General features: G+C 44.2%; 1 protein-coding gene and 1 long non-coding RNA gene across 3 annotated transcripts in view; one reads left to right on the top strand and one right to left on the bottom strand.

Moving 5' to 3' along the window:
• The window catches only part of MAP3K20 (mitogen-activated protein kinase kinase kinase 20), a 136,422-nt gene that overhangs the window by 89,703 nt on the left and 24,676 nt on the right, over positions 1 to 22,043 (bottom strand). For both annotated transcript variants that reach the window (XM_089519733.1, XM_089519734.1), the window contains exon 3: positions 5,994 to 6,081. In XM_089519733.1, the coding sequence (XP_089375859.1) occupies positions 5,994 to 6,081 (88 nt within the window). The remainder of the gene's footprint in view (positions 1 to 5,993; positions 6,082 to 22,043) is intronic.
• LOC149313752 (uncharacterized) lies at positions 2,444 to 21,412 on the top strand. The gene is made up of 4 exons (XR_016280855.1): positions 2,444 to 2,567; positions 3,475 to 3,517; positions 13,362 to 13,418; positions 21,253 to 21,412. It is a non-coding gene; the product is annotated as an uncharacterized LOC149313752 (long non-coding RNA).

Genomic DNA, 22,043 nt, shown 5'->3' on the forward strand with positions numbered 1-22,043 from the left:
TCTGGGGTTGAAGATGTGTAACTTGCCCAAAATCATCCAGTGGGTTTCCATGGTAGTGTGGGAACTCAAATGCCGATCCTCAAAATCCTCCTAAGCATCCCTCTTATGTAGTGGAGCTAAACCTGCACCCTGGTTTTCCAGGGAGTTGGCTATGAAGCGAATGGGACTAGAGGGAAGTTGGTGAAGACTCTAAGCAAATCTAGCCAAACACTGGCTAGAGCCTATCTAAAGGCCTACTCTGTAGCAGTGCAGACAGCAAAGAAATTATTTTTTGCTGCCAGCATTGCATCTGCAGGGAGCCATCCACCACAGCTGTTCTGAGTGGTCAGAGGTCTACTGCATATATGCCTTTAAGTAGAAAATGCAGACCAGTTGGCAACCCACTACGAAGAATTTGCACGGCACTTTGCAGATAAAGTCATTCAGGACCACTCTGATCGGGATTCTGTAGCTGATACAGTGCCACTGGATGTAACCTTGGCACCTATTTATCCAATGTTAATGGATACTTTTCAATTTGTGCAGCTGGATGATGTGGACAGGATGATCAGAGAGGTGAGAGCCACCATATGTGTGTTATACCCTTGTCTTTCACGGTTTATCAAACAGGCCGGAGGGGGATTGGCTGAGTGGGTGAAGGAGGTAGTCAATGCCTCCCTACAACAAGGCAGTGTTCCAACTTGCCTAAATGGATGCAGTTATGAAACCTTTGTTGAAAATGCTAACCCTGAATTCTGTTATAATGGATAATTATCAGCCATTATCCATCCTACCATTTTTGGGCAAAGTACTGGAACATTTGGTGGTTTTCCAACTCCAGAGAGTTCTGGATAAAACAGATTATCTAGATCCATTTTGATCTGGTTTCAGGCCTGGCTATGGAGCAGAGATAGCCTTAGCAGTCTTGGTGGATGACCTATGCTGAGAACATGGACAGGGGAATGTGTTCCTGGTAGTTCTGCTGGACCTTTCAATGACTTTTAAGCACTTTTTAACTGCATTTTATTCTTTTAATGAGTAATGCGTTTTAATATTGTTACAGTTTAATTCTATTTTAATGTTCATTTTTGTTATGTTTTAATTGTATTTTTTGTATGCAGCTTTGAGTTCCAACTTTGTGGGGGACAGTGGGATATATATTAAAAATATCCTCCTCCTCCTCCTCAAACCACAACCCACACTTGCTCTCTCAAGCACTATATCCCAGCTATCTTATATTTATATTTTCATTCACTATGGTAGCAAATAAAAAAAATTACCATCCCTTTTTTTTACTCACTCACATGGAAGTGTGGTGAAAATAAACAAGTTTCTTTATATGATCAATTCAGTGTGGAACTGAGCACTAGGTGTGTTAAGATGCATTAAGTTACATAGCTCAAATGGGGGGGGGGGGGAATTAAACACAACTCAACAAGCATCTACGGGAAAAATCTCTGGCTGAAGAGTGTCTGGGCATCCTAAAATATGATTTACTCATATTTACATCCTATTTATAGATGTGAACGATGGAATGGATTCATTTATATCCTAAATATAGATGTAGGGCATACATCCATACCGTCAGCAAATATGTGCTAGGAATATCTAACAAATGGTTCTCTTGCTTAGTAGTCCATGGTCCAAATGTGTGCTTGGGGCAGGGAGGGGAGCTCCTGTCAGTGTGGTGGAATGAGTTGTTTCCCAACTCTTGTGCCACTTGTGTTTCTCTCAGAATCTTCAAAAATGATGCCATTATTGTCACACTTCACCTGGAAAGGTGAAGTGGTTGGGGAGAGAAGGGGAGGAATACGCAAAGCCAAACAGGGAAGGAGGCTGAATTGTAAAAGAGACTCTCAATATTTAGCTAAGACAGAAACTCCACAATGCATTTCAGTATTCCTAAAATGGCATGCCTTCTAAAAACAACTGCTCTAGGAAACATCCGTAATGTAAAAACCAACCACCTTTCTTAACTACTATTGTGGGATTTAGAGGGATTTAAAAATGACCACTCTGAAATCTGCCAGTAAAAATGCACCCATGGCTTATATTTGTTAGCACTAATATAGACGCTTTTAACAGTAGGTTTCTGGACCTCCTTCGCAGGTTATGTTCACTTCAGAATTTTCTATTTGCTTGGCCAGCACTCTAGATTGCTCTAGGCCAGGGGTTGGCAACCTACGGCCCGCGGGCCAGATCCGGCCCGCCAAGGCCTTCCCACTGGCCCCTGCGCAGTCCTGCCGCCGATCGCCCCTGTTTTTCTGCCGCTCCGGGCGCCATTTTTTTCAAAATGGCGGCTGAAGTCTCGCGTGACCTCAGGATGGCAAAGGTCATGCAAGACTTCGGCCGCCATTTTGAAAAACAAAATGGCGGCGCCCATCTAGGAGGCCCGGTGCAGCCCCTGGAGCACTCCAACAGGGCTCCAGGGGCTGCAATGGGCCTGCAGCAGGCTCCACCTCACCCTCCACCCTCCTCCTCCTCCTCCCTAAGAGCAGGGAAAGGAGGAGAGGCAGAAGGAGTGCAGAGCCAGGGAGAAAGGGAGCCAGGGAGCCAGAGCAGCAGCTGCAGCCACAGCAAGGCCAGAGGTTGGTTCATTGGGGGAGGGGGTTAGCTGGGTGTTCTTTGTGCAAAATGCCCTCTCACCAACTTGTGGCTTTTCTGGGTTGACACAGTGTGCATGCTTGCTGCAGTTTATTTTCAATTGCATTTTAGTAATTTCCTTGCTTGTAACTTTATTAGTATTATTATTATTACTACTTGCCCTGGGTGTTCTTTCTGCAAAATGCCCTCTCAATGAGAAAGAGGAGGAGGATGAGAAAGAGGGCGAGGAGGTAGAAAGGTGAGTCATTTCAGGTCTGCCTTGGGTTTTTTCCATTAATTTTTAAAAATATATAACACTTATATTTGTTTTTTTATTTCATTATTTTTATTATTGCTTTTTATTTCATTTCATTATTTTTATTATTTATGAAGGTGAGACAGTGTGACTTTCCAAAGTGCTGTAACAAAGGTCTGCTGTAACAATGATAGTGGTGGTGGTGGTGATGATGATGCTTCGGTGGAAGCTCCACCCCCAGTGTGTGGCTCCGCCCCTGGAGAGTGGAAGCTCCACCCCCGGCATGTGGCTCTGCCCCTGGAGGGTGGAAGCTCCACCCTGGCATGCGGCTCCGCCCCCGGAGGGTGGAAGCTCCACCCCCACCATGCGGCTCCGCCCCCTGGCTTTGGCCCCCCAGTTGTCTGAGGGACAGCAACCTGGCCCCTGACTCAAAAAGGTTGCCTACCCCTGCTCTAGACAGAATTCCATGCTATGGAATTCATGGTAGTAGGCACTCATGAGGTTTTATTTAAGACCATGCCAGTGTACAGTGTCCTGCAAGTTCTACTTTGATTTGTAACCAACATATAATGTCTGCACTATAATAATAATAATAATAATAATAATAATAATAAATTTTATTTATATTTCCCACCTCTCCCTGTGGATCGAGGCAGGATTACTACAGTCAGCTATTCTGAAAAGCCAGGTCTCACTAAGGTAAGAGGTCAGTAGAGTATGGATATAGTACATACACTATATAATAATAATAATAATAATAATAATATATTCCATAGCTTTTATTTATTTTCTTAAGGCACTCCTTTCTTCTGGTTTGGTGGAATGTATGCTTAACAATAAATGCAGGTCATTTTTCTTTTCTTTTCAAGGAGGAACCTCATGTTTATAATGTTTAATCTATACCATCCCTGAGGCTTTCAAAGAATTGCCACTCTTGGTATTAAAGAAAACATTACTGATAGCACTGTAGATGAACAGCAACAACACACAACAAAAATCCACAAATCTGCAACAACTTTCTTACTAATAATCTTCTCTCATTTCACCATTTGTTGTTGTTTCAAGTTACCTATCCTGTTTTTGCAGTTCTATAATTTCCACTGCTTTTCCAAAAGCATAAACTTTCCTTGTTTTGACACATCACATGCTTCAAATTAGATATCCTTTAACCAAGAAATTGGTCATGGAACACTAACAGATTGTAACAAATCTGCATACAGCTATAATCAATTAAAATAAATATGTTATGGGGGTTTTCTTTATTATATTTAAATAATGAAGGGTCATTAAATATTATAAAGAAAAAACACCAACTTTCTGTGTGTTTACTAGTGTTAAATGGTTGAGAGTTGACATCTTACCACTTCACAGCTATTTCAGCATACATTTACAATGCAACATAGGGATAACTGTTGACAGAAATGAGGAGCAGAATTAGGAGGAGTGAAAATCGGAGGAAGGAACATTAACAATCTAAGATCTGTAGATGACACAATACTACTAACAGAAACAAACAAAGACCTAGAGCAATTACTGATGAAGGTTAAGGAGGAAAGTGCCAAGGTAGGCTTAATGCTGAACATTAAGAAAACAAAAATAATGACCACTGAGGTTCTCCAAGAATTCATCCTAGATAATAAGAAAATTGAAATAAAGAGTTTCCTATACCTTGGATCAAATACAGTGGGCCTTGTCCATACACAGGGGATCCATTTCGAACCCCACCCACCCACCCACCCCCGAGTATGGGGGAAACGCATATGTTCAACCCCCATTTGTTTTAATGGGAGAGCGTTCCCATGTGTGCATGCCATGGACGTGCACACCATTGTACTTCCGGTGGTGTAACTTTCCGCGTATGCCATATATAGTACACCCACGTATGGCACACTGTATTGATCAGAACAAAGACAGCAGTCAAGAAATCAGAAGAACACTAGGAATGGGAAGGGCAGCTATAAAAGACCTGGACAAGATCCTAAAGTGAAAAGCAATAACTCTGAACAATAAAGTGAAGACTGTCCAAGCCACTGTATTTTCTATCACCATGTATGGATGTGAGACCTGGACAATGAAGAAAGATTACAGACAGAAAATAAACTCATTTGAGATGCGGTGCTGGAGAAGAGTACTAACGATACCATAGATGGCCAAGAAGAAAACAAATGAGTTCTAGAATAGATTGAGCCTGAGCTCTCTCTGGAAGCCAGGATGATTAAACTGAGACCAATCGTACTTTGGTCACATCGTGAGAAGACATGATTCATCAGAAAAGACAACGCTGGGGAAGGTAGAAGGCAGTAGAAAGAGAGGAAGACCACATGCTAAATGGTTACTTGATTAGGGAGGCCATGGGCTTCAGACTGCATGTCTTGAGCAAAGCAGCTGAGAACAGGGGGTCTTGGAGATGTCTCATACATGGGGTACCATGAGTCAAGATCAGATAACAACAGCAAAAGTAGCCTCAACATAATGGCTTTCTTTTTTTCTTACAAGTAATGGTAAGAGTCAATTCTTTTACTATCTGAGAAATGTACACCACAGTTGTTGAACCTCACTGAGGTTCAATGATTTCACAATCCCTTCCTTCGTAAGTGCTAGAAGAAACATTGAGGCAGTCCAAGAGCAGCAGAAGAGCTCTTGGTTTGGCTCTTAGAAGAAGAGCGGCTGCTTCAGACACAAAAAGGGCAGAACAGAAGCCTATACGTCCTTGAGCCCATGCTAAAGGCAGAGCTGTTGCTCTTATACTATTTTCCAGTGGTTGCAGAGCAGATGCCAGGGTGCAGAAGTAGGAATTACAACTGCAGATTGAACTGTTTGTAGACTGGACCATGCTGATGTGGTTAATAGTGTTACACAGAAAAAGGAGTATTCTTTTAAAAGGGTTATTCTTGATATGAGCATATGAAAAAAAGATTCTCAGCCCCAGAAATCCTCACGATAGGTTCACCTTAGTCTCTCTGTAAGTCAGAAATGGTGACCATATGAAAAAAATGGTGAGCATATGAAAAAACCAAAAACTTTCCAGGCACAATGTTATATAGCAATACTAGCATTTTATTATATTTTTAATTATATTTTATATATTTTATATTTTTTATTATATTTAACATTTCAGAAACATCAGATTCTCTGGAATATAAAATACACATGCCAAATGAAGACCTCTACTCACCTGTAACTATGCCATAGTTAGGAGGTTCAATAACAGCTCCATAAAACTGAATGATATTCCGGTGACTGAGTACACTGAGTATTTCTGCCTGTTCAAAACCCAAGAAAACCATTAGATGTACGTACAAAACTGCATGAAGCTATCCTAAAACAAAGCAAACAAATTCATTACAATTAACAAGAGATCAATACAGAAATACATGCTAGAAATTACTTCCACACAAATGGCATCCATGATGAACCATGTTCATGCAAGGAAGAAGCATAATGTTTGGATGTCATCCCACCAATAAACTCATATGGCAGTTTCTGTGATCATATGCATTTTCAGAGCTTATATAAATACTAAATTTGGACTGAGAGAATATTCATGGTGGATCAGTGCATAAACTGAACTACTTCACACAATGCATAGACTTGAACTACTTCTGTCCTGGAGGACAATCAAGAAGAGTGGAGTAAAGGGCACTACCTCTCAGAAGCTGCCTTTAACAGGAGTCCTGCATTGAATGCTCTGTGTTAGTTGTGAAGTTCTGCTGCCTTCTTTAAATGCCTGAATATGGCCTGTTATCAATCAAGCAGCTGTTTTATGATACAGAACTAGGATATCATGCTCAAGCAATTTCTCTTAGAGAAAGGAACAGTCAAAACTATAACCAGCAGGTTCTGTGATGACCACTTGTAGTCTTTGAATCAATCACTCCTTTTTCTTTGTAAAGTAAATATGCTGCGTGTAAATATTTTGGGAGCTTAAGCAGAGAGTACACCAGGGGCATTTTTCACTTACACAGTTATAACACTATGATTCCATTTTAAGTGCCATGGTAGCATCCTATGGAATCCTGGGATGTGCAGTTTAAGGGCAAGGATCTTTAGAAATCTCAGCCAGTGAGCTCTTCTAGTGCTTCCCTAATCATCTATAAAGGCAGCCATGGCAGTTAAAGTGGTACCAAAATGCTATTATTGTATAGTGTATAAGGGCTCCAGGGTAAGATATCTGAAGAAGCCTTGTTCATGCTTACTTAAATAATAAAAAGGGATCCCAAACTGCATGCTACAGTGTTAATACAGTGTGTAGTTTGGCCATGAGAATAGGAAGAAATTGCCCCAGAAGGCAAATAGTTTATAGTGACTTCACAGTACTGTTGTCTGCATATACCGGGATTAACCTTTCAAACCTATGCTTTATTTCCTGTTATAAAGGCATTCCTAACTCTAGAGAACTTGGGAACAGCAGGCATGTGAGAAGGGAAAGGCTGTACAGACACTGACAGAGAGACAGGCTGACTGACACATCTCTTGGATTTCTCCATTGTTTGTCAATGGAAAGCTTTCACTTCTGCCTTAGGAAGGAAAAAGAAGATGCTTTAATAGGAACCACAGTATTCCATCTCTGAATTGTTGAGTGTCATTCTAACATCTTCCTGTTTTATAGGAATATGAACAGGTTGCTCACCTGTAACTGTGTTTCTTCGAGTGGTCATCTGCGAATTCACACAAATGGGTTTATTCTGCGCCTGCGCAGCAATCCTCGGAAACTTCTAGAATCTCCAGGCAGAAAGCAATGTATCTTTCTGCAACTTTTTGGCGGTAGCCCCGCCCACCCATATATAAGGCCCCTGGTGGCCCGCTCCTCTTCAGTTCCGAATGAGCCGCTAATCAGCGCGGCAACAAGCGTTGTCAAATGAGCAGACACTGAGGGGATGGATGGGCGGGTTTGTGTGAATTCGCAGATGACCACTCGAAGAAACACAGTTACAGGTGAGCAACCTGTTCTTCTTCTTCGTGGTCTCTGCGAATCACACAAATGGGTTTAGACTAGCGAGCTGTAGTCTGTGGAGGAGGGAGTGTCAAGATCAAATAGTCACATGACAATAAATATGCAAACTAATACCTGAGTGATTTATTTACAGTAGACAGGTTAGTGCATGGCAGATAGTAACACTGCCCTCCCAAAGGCTGCATCATGCCTGGCCCTTGCGTCCAGCCTATAGTGTCTAATGAATGTCAATGGCTGGGACCAGACAGCTGCCTTACACACATCCTCAAGGGGGATCCCGGTCAAAAAAGCTGAGGATGCGGCTACCGCCCTAGTTGCATGGGCTCTAATCCGACCTGGTAGAGGCTTCCCTGCCAGCTCGTAGCAAAGGTGGATGGTGTTGGCCACCCACTTGGAGAACCTCTGCGGTGACACCGGCAGCCCCTTCTTAGCTTCGGAGTAACACACAAAAAGTCTCTCTGAACGCCTGGAAGCAGCAGTCCTGTTCAGATAGAACGCCAGCGCCCTGCGAACATCCAGGGCATGGAGTTGGCGCACAGAGTCTGTGGTCGGATTGGGAGCCAGAGTCGGCAAAACAATGTCCTGGTTGATGTGAAAGGCAGACACCACCTTAGGCAAGAAGGTGATGTCTGTACGGAGCACCACCTTGTCCTTATGGAAACGAAGGAAGGGTTGGTCCATCCTCAGGGCACACAGTTCACCAGCTCGGCGGGCTGACGTGATGGCTACCAGAAAGGCCGTCTTCCAAGTCAGGAGTCTCAGGTCCGTGGTAGCTAAGGGCTCAAAGGGCTTGGATACCAAATGTGCCAGGACGGTGTCTAGACACCACTGCGGTGTAGGGTCTAGAATCGGTGGATGCAAATTGTTGAATCCCTTAAGGAACCTCTTTATGAGAGGATCCCCAAACAGGGAAGGTTTGTCCTGAAATAGGTAGTGAGATGAGATGGCTGACAGGTAGCACTTGATAGAACTCAAGGAGAGACCTGCGCCTGTTAATGTCATAAGGAATTCCAGGACTATCGGGATGGAGACACGGGATGGTGGAATGTCCTTTGCTTGTAGAAAGGTTAAGAACCTATCCCATTTGTAGGCATAGGACCTCTGTGTGGATGGTCTTTGTGCTGCCTTAATGATATCCTGTACACCGGATGGAAGTGTCCTCAGGATCGTATCCTCCATGCTACCAATGGGAGAGATTGCATCTCGGGATGGTGGACTTGTCCGTCGTGGAGAGATAGCAGGTCGGGCCGGTGCTCTAAGCGGAGATGGTCTTGCGCTCGTTGTAGGAGCGGAGCAAACCAAGGCTGCCTGGGCCACCACGGGGTTATCAGGATTGCGTCCGTGTGGTCTGTCAACATCTTCGAGAGGACCCGTGTGATCAGAGGAAACGGAGGGAAGGCATACAGGAGGCCCTGAGTCCACTTGAGCTGGAAGGCGTCCCCTTCCGATCTTGGCTCTCTGTACCGTGAACAAAATCTTGCAGTGTGGGCGTTCAGCCGGGAGGCAAACAGGTCGAGGAGGGGGGTTCCCCAGCGATTGAAGAGTCGGGACACCACCTCTGGATGCAGTCTCCACTCGTGGCAAGTGGAGGGTGACCTGCTGAGATGGTCTGCAAGGTCGTTCTGGTCACCGGGCAGATGGATGCATTGCAGCAGAATCTTGTGTTCTATACACCATTCCCAAATGCGGATGGTGACTGACAGCAGAGTCCTCGACTTTGTACCACCTTGTTTGTTGAGGTAGTACATGACGGTGGTGTTGTCGGTGAGAAGAAGTACCACCTTGCCCGCGAGGACCGACTGAAAAGCTCTGAGTGCTTTCTCCACGGCAAGCATTTCCAGGACGTTGATGTGGAGAGTAGCTTCCGCCGGTGACCATCTGTCCTTTATTGTAAGGTCCAGTGTGTGGGCGCCCCATCCTTGCAGGGAGGCGTCCGTAGTCAGGGAGAGATCTGGCTGAGGGGGTAGAAATGGCATCCCCACACAGACGTTGTCGGATTGGAGCCACCATCGTAGAGACCTCTGTACAGTCCTCGGGATGGTGAGCAACTTGGTAGCCGTGTCTCGGACAGGGTCGAAGATGGAGAGAAACCAAGATTGAATGGGTCTGAGGCGCAGTCTGGCCCACGGTGTGACGAAAGTGGTAGAGGCTAGGTGTCCCATGGCGACTTGTACGGCACGGGCCCGAAGGTGTCTTTGGCGGAGGCAGGGCTGCAGAGACGTACAGAGGGTTTGGAACCTTGTCTCTGGAAGGAATGCCCTCATCTGTACAGAGTCCAGTGTTGTTCCTATAAAGTCTATTCGATTGGAAGGAGTCAAGTTGGACTTGTCGAAGTTGACCTGTAATCCCAGTGCTTGCAGCAGGGATAGGGTGAATTCGAGTTGCCCGAGTAAGATGTCCTTGGAGGGCGCTGTGAAGAGCCAGTCGTCCAAGTATGGGAAGACTGTGATCCCTCTTTGACGCAGGTACGCCACCACGGGGTGCCATGCACTTGGTGAAGACCCTGGGAGCTGTGGAAAGGCCGAAGGGAAGGACCCGGTACCGGTAGGCCTTCTGGCCGACGGCGAAGGCGAGGAACCTCCGGTGGTCCTCCAGGATCGCAATGTGGAAATAGGCGTCCCTCAAGTCCAAAGTCACGAACCAGTAGCCTTCCTGCAGGAGTGGTAAAATAGAAGCAAGGGTTACCATCCTGAACCTTTTGTAAATAATAAATTTGTTAAGGGCCCGTAGATCCATTATGGGTCTGAGGCCAGAGTCTCTCTTTGGTACGGTGAAGTATCTAGAGAAAAAACAGCGCTTGAAGTCAGAAGGGGAGATGGGTTCAATGGCACCTTTGTCCAAAAGAATGCGCACTTCGTCAAGAAGGGTGTCCGAGGGGGCAGTGGAAATAAAAGCTCCAGTTGGTGGGAGCTGGGAAAACTCTAGGGCATAGCCCCTACGGACGATGTTAAGTGCCCAAGAGTCACTGGTAATGGCGGCCCAGGTGTCAAAAAAGGGGCTCAGCCTGTTGGAGATGACGAGGTGCGCCGGAACCCATCAGAATCTCTTCTTGCCCCTGCCGTCCTTCTTCCTATAGCCCTGTTGGTATCTGGGCTGGGAAGATGGACGCCTGTCGGTTGGAGGAGCAGGTGACCGGGAGGACTGGCCTTGAGGCTGAGTGTCCTGATGGTAGGGACGGTCCTGTGGTTGGAAGCGGTAGTGGCCGCCTGGATGCCAGGGGCGCTGACTAGTGTACCTCTGTCGGGGGGACTTGGAAGCGGAGGATGACATACCGTGTTTTCTGGCGGCAGTCTTCATCCTATAACGGAAGCTGAGTTTCTCATCCGTGTCCCGGTGAAACAAGCCTGAGTTGTCAAAGGGCATGTCTTCTATGGCTGCCTTCGCTTGTGGAGTGAGGTCTGAAGACCGGAGCCACGCGTATCGCCTGAGGGCTATGGAGCCAGAGAGGACCTTTGATGCACAGTCCGTCGAGTGCCTCGCGGAGATGATCTGCTGTCCGCCTATCAGGTGGATTTCATTCCTGAGTGCAGACATCATCCGTCTCCTGTCATCCGGCAGGTCAGCGATGGTGGGGTCCATCTTCTCTACGAGGTACTGCACGTAGGCCCCCATGCAGGCCGCGTAGTTAGCCACCTTCAAATCCAGGGCCGCTGAAGCATAAAACTTCTTAGCTAGGCCATCCAGTTTCTTACTGTCCTTGTCGACTGGAGAAGACGAGGACTTTGGGACGAAGGTGGACTGGGCTCCTTCCACCATAGCCGAATTAAGCTTAGGGTGGTTGGAGAGCCAAGAAGGTGCCGAAGGAGTGACCCGATAGAGGTTTTCAATCCTACGGGATGTCGACGGGATGGAAGCCGGTGCGTCCCAGGAGCGCTTGGCAATTTTCTCTAGCAATGGGAGATATGCCAAGGCTGGTGGAGCTGGGGCGGAACCGTGGATCCTTCTCTCCACCAGGTCGAGGGCATCGTCCTCGGGGTGGGCGACTTCTAACTTTAGGGCATCCGCCATCCGGATTACCCTGTCGGCAAAGGACCTGACGTCGTCTGTAGGGGATGGAACCGCAGGTCCCTCCGGGACGAATGGAGCCTCGTCATCGTCGGAAGGTGACGCAGAGCGTGGGGATCTCGATCTGGATCTTGATGGAGATCTGCTACGCTTCCTGGGCGACAAGTCGGTGGTGGTCAAGTCATCCAGCCCGTGGGAGGCATCAGTGTGGCGACGGTCCCATGAACAGTCCCGGATGTTGCGCCGTAGGCGGGACGGATCTACCGGGATAAAATACTGTCCGGTACGGTGATCGAAGACGAGATCTGGGAAGGCATCAAACAGGTCCTGGTCCCGTTCCCTTGAGTCTGGACGGTCTGGATCTAAGGCGGCATCCGCCTCAGCCCCTAGTGTGGCCCGATCCTTCCTCGGGGGGGAACGGGGGCGCTCTGTGTCCCATCTGGCGGGACGTGGTCTCACCACAGGAGAGGGAGAACGGGGTCTAGCCCTCTGTGGGGATAGGGGAGCATCGGAGTCGTGGAGCTCCCCTTCAGACTCCGAACCCAAGTCCACGATCTGCAGGGCGTCCGCCGGTGCAGAGAGGTGGCTCGCAAGGAGGACCCTGGGTTCCAAGGGTAATCAAGTCCGTTACCGGTCCGAGGTCAAGCCGAAAGATCACGTAGAAGTCAAGCCGATAGGGAAAGTCCGAAGAATGGTCAAGTGAAAGTCCGAAGGTCAAATGCCAGAGATTCAATCATGAAAGGAGCAAGAAGATGCAAGCGAAGTTCCTCGAGCTGCTTAGCGCGGCGGAATGAAGGAACTGAAGAGGAGCGGGCCACCAGGGGCCTTATATATGGGTGGGCGGGGCTACCGCCAAAACGTTGCAGAAAGATACATTGCTTTCTGCCTGGAGATTCTAGAAGTTTCCGAGGATTGCTGCGCAGGCGCAGAATAAACCCATTTGTGTGATTCGCAGAGACCACGAAGAAGAAAGTATGTGTACAAATCTTGTTTCCCTTTAATAGTGCTTTCTTTTCCTTGGATATTGCTTATGTATGAATACTTGCTTCCTTTTCACATCAACTATCAACACAACTTTCTTCTTTGGCTGCAATAATGAGCCAGGTTTTGGGTTGTTTTTTTTTTTTTAATTAACTAATGAGGCAAAATATTGGCCATAGATTTTGTCCCACAGTTCCATATCTACAAGGCCTAGAGACATTCTTCATCATCATTCTGAACGTTGGGTATTCAGTCCACCTAATCCCCTAAATAGGCATGGGGGCATCATGAATCCAGGCAGGTGTAAGCCACATGGCCACTTTCTCTGGGAGAATTTTACACGGGTTCATCAACACTTCAATTACTTCAGTCCCTTACAGCTCCCATACTTAGTTAGAGAAAGTCATGACATTTAAACTGGTACAAAACTGTAGTGGCAGAGGCACCTGGAGCAATTACTTGATTTTCTAGTAGTAGATGAAGAAAAAATCTAACTTAATTAATTAGATTATGTCTGTATTCCACACAAGGAAAGCATTCTATTATGTGCATTCTTCTCTGGTTAGAGGTTCTTACCACCCATTCAACAATCTTCCTTTTCAGAAAAATCAGTTGGTAAATGCCAGCAAGAAGAACAGCATGTTTCAGTCCAAGAAAAAGGTATGAGACTTTTTTTGTTACTGGCTGCACGGAAAAATCCAAGCAAGGTGCCACAACATACTTAAGGTTTCATTTTTCCTAGCTAATATCATAGACTGAAAATAAAGTTGAATTTCATTCAGCCAATAGGTCAACCAATCAACACTATTTAATAAATCAGTTGAATTTCCCAGCATGAGGCACTCTCTTATGACACAAAATTACAGGGTTTAGAGGTGGTGAATGTGTCCAGCCCTCTGGCAAACTGAACATCACTTGGTGCTTCGTAACACTTATCACTGTTTCATGTGACAGCTGATTAATAATATAACTGCAGGTATATCTGCCATGTTTTACCAATGAAATACCAACAATTTAGAAAGGGCAGATAAGCAAAGGAATGTAGCCCAAAGAGTTAGCAATTTTGAAGGACCAGCTACAATGTAACCCTTGGGATTATTTATACCCTCTCAGTTCTTTCTCTACTATATTTTATGTAAAGTAAGTCTAAAGCAACCTTTTTGACTCACTGAGCCCTTATTTCTATAGCAGAGCCCTTAAGAGGCGTACCCTATGTCTTACAAGTTAATAGTATTTAGGAGTATATATAAGAATATATTTTTTTCTTTCATTTCATTCCATTTTCATTTCTTTCATTTTTGCTGGAGCAGCCACTGAGCACCTGGGAAGTGCACGCGGAACCCTAAATGCTCCTCGGAACACAGATTGGAAACTCCTGCTCTAGAGTTTACTGCATAATGCAGAAAATGTTTTAGTTGTCCCAAACATTTTTCAGTATTTACTGATTATGAATAAGATGCTTTTTCATATACAGTATACAAGGAAGATTTCTTCAAGCTAATTACAGATCTTAAATCCATTCTAAGATTGTGGCTTAGAACTGGTGTTGCTAACTGCCGTCAAGTCAATCTCGCCTCATGGTGACCCTATGGAGGACATATATCAAGGGTTATTCAAATTGTGAAAATAATCCAGGATGAATCCGGGTTAAATCTCTGTTGTTCACACATTGTACACTCGATTAAATGGGGAGGGGGTGGCTGCCAAAACCCCCACTTAATCCAGGATAATTGATATCGGGGTTTCCCCAAAGTTTTTTAAAAGACCCACATTGGTAATAGTGTGAATAACCAATGCAAATAGACCAAAAGAGACCTGGAATAAAACACTGCATACCAAAAAAGAGATTAAGAATGCATTCACATTGTCGACACCATCTTTACACAAATGCTTGCACATGTGAGCAGCTGAACTCGCAGTGATGTGAATCAATGCAAATTGATGCAGTTCCATAGTGTGAATAACAAACCCAGAATGCGTGAGTGAGATAATTTGCATCGTCGTGCTATAAAAAAGATATCTGAATGATCCCAAGACTCCATATCATTGACTGTTCTCCTTAGTTCCTGCAAATTCCTGCCCGTGACCTGCTTAATAGAGTCCACCAACCCAAAATAGGCATAATCCTACATCTTCCTCACAACACATTAGAGAAGAAAAATAGAAAAATAAAAATACCAGAAGAAACAAGAGCTAATGTAACAGGACTCAACCACACTACCAAAACATCAATAAAAATTTGACAACTGCCTGTCAAGATGCTATGTACCACTAACAGCTCCACAGTGGTGCCCATAACAGAAGGGTCTATGACAGTGGTACTCAAACAGTGGGGCAGATCCCCCAGGGGAGGGGTGTGAGAGTTGCTCAAAGTGGGCACAAAGCTTGGAAGCCCTGATCCCACCTCCTCCTCCTCACTAACTTTTCAATGAATAAAATTTGCACATATGTTGAGTTACATACTGAATTTACTTAAATATGCACACTAAATATGTAACAGAACCCAGTCTCTCAGGCCAGGAAAAGGCCTAGGAATCAAACTCATCCATAACATTCATGACTGGGAGGCCAACACCAGACAGGCTCCTATAGTCAGTCAGTACTAATCTGCATTCCCACCCACTCACCAACTGGTAATATTTTTCTTTTTTTTTAATTACACATGTGGCAATATCCAGTGTTTGGGGGAAACAGTCTGGGGGAGGGGGTCCCCAATAGGGAACCTGGGGAGGAGGCATACCAGTTGCGCCCAGCTCTGAGGCATGAATCTACTTTGCCCTCTGCTGATAGAGAACCACACAGAGGCACTGTGCCCACATGGCGTCTTCATCTGCCTTCCCCTTGTTGCCTCCTAGCATCAGGACAGGTGGTTGGGTTTTGATTGAATGGCAGGTAGGCCATTCAGTCAAGTAGCTGCTTTATTGGATCTGTGCCTCATGCCTGGCCAGTTCACACAGTCCTAAACCAATAAACGTTGTAGCCTTGTTACTTCCATATCTTCATTTGACTGTGGTTATTCATCTGGACCTCCCTTTCACATTATATTGCCTTTTCATTGCTGGAATGACAAAGAACATTCCCACCACTGCTCAATGCTCTTACTGCCCAATTCATATGCACAACCTATATGCAGAAGGGCCACAGTTCAGTGGTAGCTCACATGCTTTAATCACTGGCATCTCTAAATAGGGCTGTCTGAAAAACCTCTCTATGACACTCCAAGGAGTAGCTGACAGTCAGCATGTGACAGTAGACAATGGCTTCAATGGTTTAATAGTCTGATATGGTGTAAAGCTTGCTTCATATGTCTCACTAAAATCATATAGGGATTATGAACTGGACCTAATCCAGGGGATTAAAACCTTTTGCCCTAATGTAGATGTTCAGAGCTATGGCATGATGTGTACCAACAGCAACATCTTCTATCAACAGTACATTTACTTATGCTGATGATAACTGTGACAATCACCTATCCACTGTTATAAAAGTTTGCTACAATATATCAAAAAACATTACTAATGATTCTGTATGATGTGGGATTGGGGGGGGGGGTAATACCATGTGTTACCGCACTAGGTGACTCCAACCCTAGTGAAGCCACTGGTTCAGTTGAGCTAAAGCCAGCTGAGCAGGCTATTGTTCCACTTACTGAGTTAGTGTTGCACTGTAAGTTGGAAAGAAGTAAGGAAGGAAGGAAGGAAGGAAGGAAGGAAGGAAGGAAGGAATAATGACACCCTAAGGCAACCAGATCACAGAAATAATAAACTAGTCATTTTCTCCAGGTTTATGTCAATTTTTTTCCCACCACTAATGACAAAAACTTAAATTAATAGCAAGCAGATTGCCACTAATCTGCTCTTTTCTCTGTCAGCATTTAACTTACTACATTACAGTCCTCCCCTCCCTTAGCGGGGGATTCGTTCCGGACCTCCCCCCCACGTAAGGGGAAAATCACACATGCTCACACCTATTAAAAATAATGGGGCGTGTGTACACAGCGTGGCGCACACGCCATTCATTAAATTGTACCGCGGCTTCAGCCTATGCTGAAAGCCGCAGAAGTGAAACCCACATATGGCGCGGGCTCACTGTACTTAAATATAACAGACAAAAAGAAAAAGGTACCTTTTATTTCTAAAGATTATGCTTTTAATATTTATAAGGCGCAGAAAACAGGAGAGTTGAAAAGCATAATGAAACTGTTCCTTGTCATTGTTTAAGAATGCTCTCAAATATTTCTTTTCTTTCCTTCAAATACGTTAAGGGACAGCAAGTTACAAAGGAGATTATCACACGGGGAAAAAGACGTTCCGTTCTTATCACACAATTGTGTGAAGGACTTTCATATGACATCGCACTTGCCCAGTCATTATCCCAACACTGAAGTGCAACTGACCATGATCGCACGAAAGACTTTCTGACACCGTTGTGCTGATCTTATCATCGTCCCATCAGTGAGGTGGAACTGTCCTGTCATTTCCCTTCATTTTTCAATAATGGAATAACCCATTAATACTAGTGACAGGGCAATTCCACTTCACTGACAGGATAATCACCAGATAAACACAACATGTACGATATTCTTTCATGTGATCACAATAAGGATGGGATAAGGTCAAGAGAGCGATCCGCTTTGCTCCCATCCACATCCTGTCCCCCATCTGATAATGTCCCCAATCTCTACAATTCACATTGAATCACCCCAATGAACCCTCCCAATGAAGTGGGTATTTTTTGGTGGCTAAGAACTGGCAAAATTAATCAGTATCAAGCATCTGACAAGCTTGTCAACTTCATCTCATCCATCAGCCTTTGAAAAGCTTTCAGCTGCTTCCAGCTGCCTCCAAAGACACATTAATTCCAGTAGAAAGTTGGGAGAAAGTCAGCAAGTAATGCTGAAGTGCTATTGAACATATATGGTTGACCAACCTGCTCAGAAAGCAGAGCAATGCAGGATTAAGCTGTTCACCTTTGGAGGTCTGAGAAGGATTTTATTTTTATTTTTTGTTCCACAACAAACTGTACATAGAGAAAAGAACTTTTCTTCACCTTCTCTGTAATGCTACCCATGGGGGGGGGGGGGACCTTTTAACTGGTACAATTAACTGGATGCCTTATCTGCAGGGGCCAGTGCATGCTGGAAGAAAAATACACCACTTAAGTGATGACCTCTCCCTCCGAGGCATCATCTGGATGCTGACGGGCCCTCTCCTACCTCACCTTCTTTAGGGCTTCCAAGCTTGAAAGGCATGTCTCAGAGCACATTGTCTCAACAATCCTCGGACTATGTGTTTGAGAGGTAAAAGCACTACCCATTTCCTGTTAAGATTACTACTTTGTAGGCAATTAAGTCTGGATAAAATAATAAAAAAATAAAAGTTTTATTTATATACCGCCCTTCTTACAATCAGGCCGGTGCACAACAAATCAAAATACAGATACAAATTACAAATACAAGACAATTAAAACCCGTATTAAAACCTATTCTAGCCAGCTACCATTGCTGTCAGAGGGGGAAGACTAACTGGAACTTGTATCTGGGAATGCTAGTTGGAACAGGAAGGTTTTTAATTCCTTCCTGAACTGGGCCAGGGAGGTGGCCGAGCGAAGCTCTATGGGCAGCGTATTCCAGAGGGTCGGGGCAATGATGGTGTATGACCTCCTTGATGTGGAGGCTAGTCTAGCCCCTGGGACCCTCAGTAGTTGCTGCCCAGATGTTCTGAGGGTGCGGGGCGGAATGTATGGGGATCAAAATGAAACTATGGTCCTGGACAGACAGGCCCTTTGTGGTGTCATGGCGACATGCTAGGGTTGCCTCGGGCGGCGCATGCACATGCCCCGCAACCCTAGCACGTCGCCATGACGCCATAGCTGTGCGGCACCGTCCAGATGGCGCGCACAACTATGACATCACTGCCGCGCGCCATCCAGATGGACCTGCACAGCAGTGACGTGCTCGCGCCACCACCAGCAGTTTGCGGCAACACTAAAAGGAGCCGTTTTTCAGCGCTCCTTTGTTTTTTGTGCAACCGTGCCGCACAATTTGTTTGCTGCGTGCGGCTACGCGGAGAAGAGACAGCTCCTGGCCGCCTCTTTCTGGCGGTCTGTACCCCGCCTATATTTCTGAATGCCCCAGGAGTCAAGCCAAGTAGGATCAGCTGGAAGAGGAAAGGAAATAGATAGCTATCATCCTTCTCTCTCACTCACTCTAAACACAGAGTCAGGCCTATGTTTAGAATTTTTCAGGAAAGTTGTGACCAGGATAGTCCAATTATTGGGCCAATGGGACACTGCCTACCTCACAGTGCTTCCAAACAGCACAAGACTTGCGAGTGAGGAGAGCAGGTAGCAAACCAAGATATAATAGGCTCTCCCTTGAGTGAACCTTGTGCCAGTGGACCCACCCTGTATTTCACAGCACATTTTTCTACTGGCACAAATCCTGAACCCCCTGACACATCAGTGCCCCTAATGTGGTCCATCAGATGACACTTAAGTGTCTGTAATGAGACCAAGGAAACACAAAGTGCACTCCACTCCTATTCCAACACACCTGCATTATACCTTAATTTTTAACCCAATCCAAAATAATTATGGAACATGTAGTTATCTCCATTATTTTGTCACTAATTACCATATGACTGCCATCATATTTCCAACCATTTTTCTAAATTTATTAGATAATATCTGATCCAGTCTTTTCAATAAGAAGCTCATGGTGTCTAGAAGTAATGTGTACCATAGGGTTCTAATGCTGAATGAGTTTTATACCAACATGTCCAATTAAATTTCCTTCCACTATTTTTTAATCATTTTATTGTCATCATAATCAGTATATGAGTACAACACATAGTCTTTCATTTGTATTCACTTCAGAAACGTTACTCACATGAACAACAGAAAATACTGGCAGCAGTATTTTGATTAAAGACACAATTTTCGTTCAAAGATATTACTGAACTCAAATGTTATTGCATAGTTAGAATCAAAGTGAAGCTTCAACGTTCATATCTTATTTCTTCTGAAAGTACATTTTGTACAGAATGTGGTTCTTTTATAGATTTTTTAAAAAATTAAGATTTCATCTTTATTACTTTGCTAAAAACCAGCAGAAAGGGCCAGCGTGTTCCTGTAGAATCCAGCAGGGTCTAATCAAGCTGCAAAACAAGAACCTTTGCTCTAAAGCTCCCTCCCTCCACTATTTATCCACTATCACAATTTCTTTAAAAGGGGATGCTTGGCAATAGAACCTCATCATTGAAATATTTTAAAAGCACTGGAGAGAAATATACCCATCAAAATCTGATTGTGGTCCAAACCCAAGCCGTCGTCAAGCCAAGCAGTAAGAATGTACGCACACTTCTGCCTAATAAAATTTGAATCAAACACTTTGCATCTGATTCTCCATGTGAGCTTTTTATGCAAACTTCTAAAGTGCAAGGAATCCTGGGGTGGAAAAGCTATTCTGAGAGCTTTCACATAGTTCATATAATTAGGGAAACCACTTCCTTTGATTGTAAGTGTTCAAAACAGCTGAATTTCTTCTTTCAAAAGAACTCTATGATTTGGGTCATCTCTTTTACTTCCTCTTTCATGTTTCTCAGGATGAGAGGTGAGAGGCTGTGAAGAACGTTATTGGGGGGAAAACCACTTTTTGTTTTAAGGATTGAACTTAGACTATTCAAAAGGTGGTCATTTGGGAGCTATCTTTCTTTCCCTCCCTCTATTTCCTTTCCTTTTCTGCTAAGGTCCTTCAGTAGCGCTAGTGAACGTAGTCCAAAATGCCAATTTAAGACTGACAGAAAACTGGTTTGTGGTGCATAAAGAAAAGAATTGTATTTTAGCTTTGTACTGTTTGGGATGGATCTATAATTGGAAGGGGGCAGAAACTGCAAAGTCTTGGTCTCTCTATCCTGATGTCTTTTAGCAGTTCTGAACACTGACCGAACTGGGGGGAGGTGGGATTTAGACATGGAGAAAAGACAAAGAAAGCTGCCTTTCAGAATAGCTATCGGTAGGTCTTCTTCCAAAGATGCAAAAGGAGAAATAAGACAACCAATTAAAAGCAGGAAAGTTGCAGGTTTTAAAAAAGGATACACTCAGTATCACTTATTCCACAAGACTTTCTCCTGCTTGCTACCAACTCTCACCTGCAGAATAGATTCTTTTTCCAGTCTCTTTCTTGCAATTAAAATAAAAAATGATTGCACAAAGCATCCATTTGTAAAATAACTTAAGCTATGAGGAATCTGCCCACCTATGTAGGTCACAATCCAAGACCAACTTAGGCATTCATAGACCAAGTCACACTAGACCCTTAAGGCAACCAACCTCCTACTGGGCCATGATCCTGAAGTACAAGTTACAATTTATTTCTAGAATTACTATTTCCTTGGTATGGATCAGGACACACGTGTTGGAATGTGCATGTGCTTGTGCGCATATGCCCGTGTATTCTAAATTCAAAGTTTGTTCTTATTTTTCTCTTTGGCAGATTTCAAGGAGCAATAATAAAACTGTTAGCAACTGAGGTGATGCTATCAGAAGCAAAATGAAAAGGCTTTAATACACTTTATCTCAATGTCTTTGATGGCCCCTGCAAAAACCAACCCAAAAGTAGAGATGTAAGAAATAGTTTCAAATATTCTCAGCCAGTCAACGTTCATGAGAAAGGGTGTCTCACCATGTCAGGACACCCTGTTGATGAAATGAACAACTGCTGTGAGATGTTATTTTTGCTTTTTGAGAGGTTTTGGGAGAAAATTGCATAAAAATATCAGGTTTTCATAGAAAATATGTATGTTTAATGCAAAACATTTTTTTGTACAAAAACAATGTTTTAATATATTGGACAGACTTTTCTTTTTACAAAAAGGTCCTAAAATAAAATAAATAATAATTTAAAAATATATACCGTATGGTGTAATCTCACCCAGCAGAGAGAAAAACATTTGAAATTCTTACCTGTCCATCCACCTATCCACAAAAGCATTTCAAGCACTGTAGCTATTTTTGTTCTCAGCAAAAGAATTGTTACACCTAGCTTTGTGGAAGGAAGTAACACCTCCTTGCAAAAAGTGGTGGCAAACTGCTTTAATTCTGCAGTGTAGCTACATCTAAGTTTCCAATGTTTCCTCTCCATGTTTCCATATTTCCATGTTTCCTCTCCATGGTCTTTCACTTGCTATCAGACCTCTCACTATTTGATATATGCCTGTGTAAAGCTTTTAGTTATACAAGGTGTTTATATATATTATGTGGAAATTGGCAACTTGAGTATGTTTT

This window comes from Sceloporus occidentalis, unplaced genomic scaffold, assembly GCF_023333645.1.
Source record: "Sceloporus occidentalis isolate IW3139 unplaced genomic scaffold, rSceOcc1.0.p SCAF_4, whole genome shotgun sequence".
Taxonomy (NCBI): Eukaryota; Metazoa; Chordata; class Lepidosauria; order Squamata; family Phrynosomatidae; genus Sceloporus; species Sceloporus occidentalis.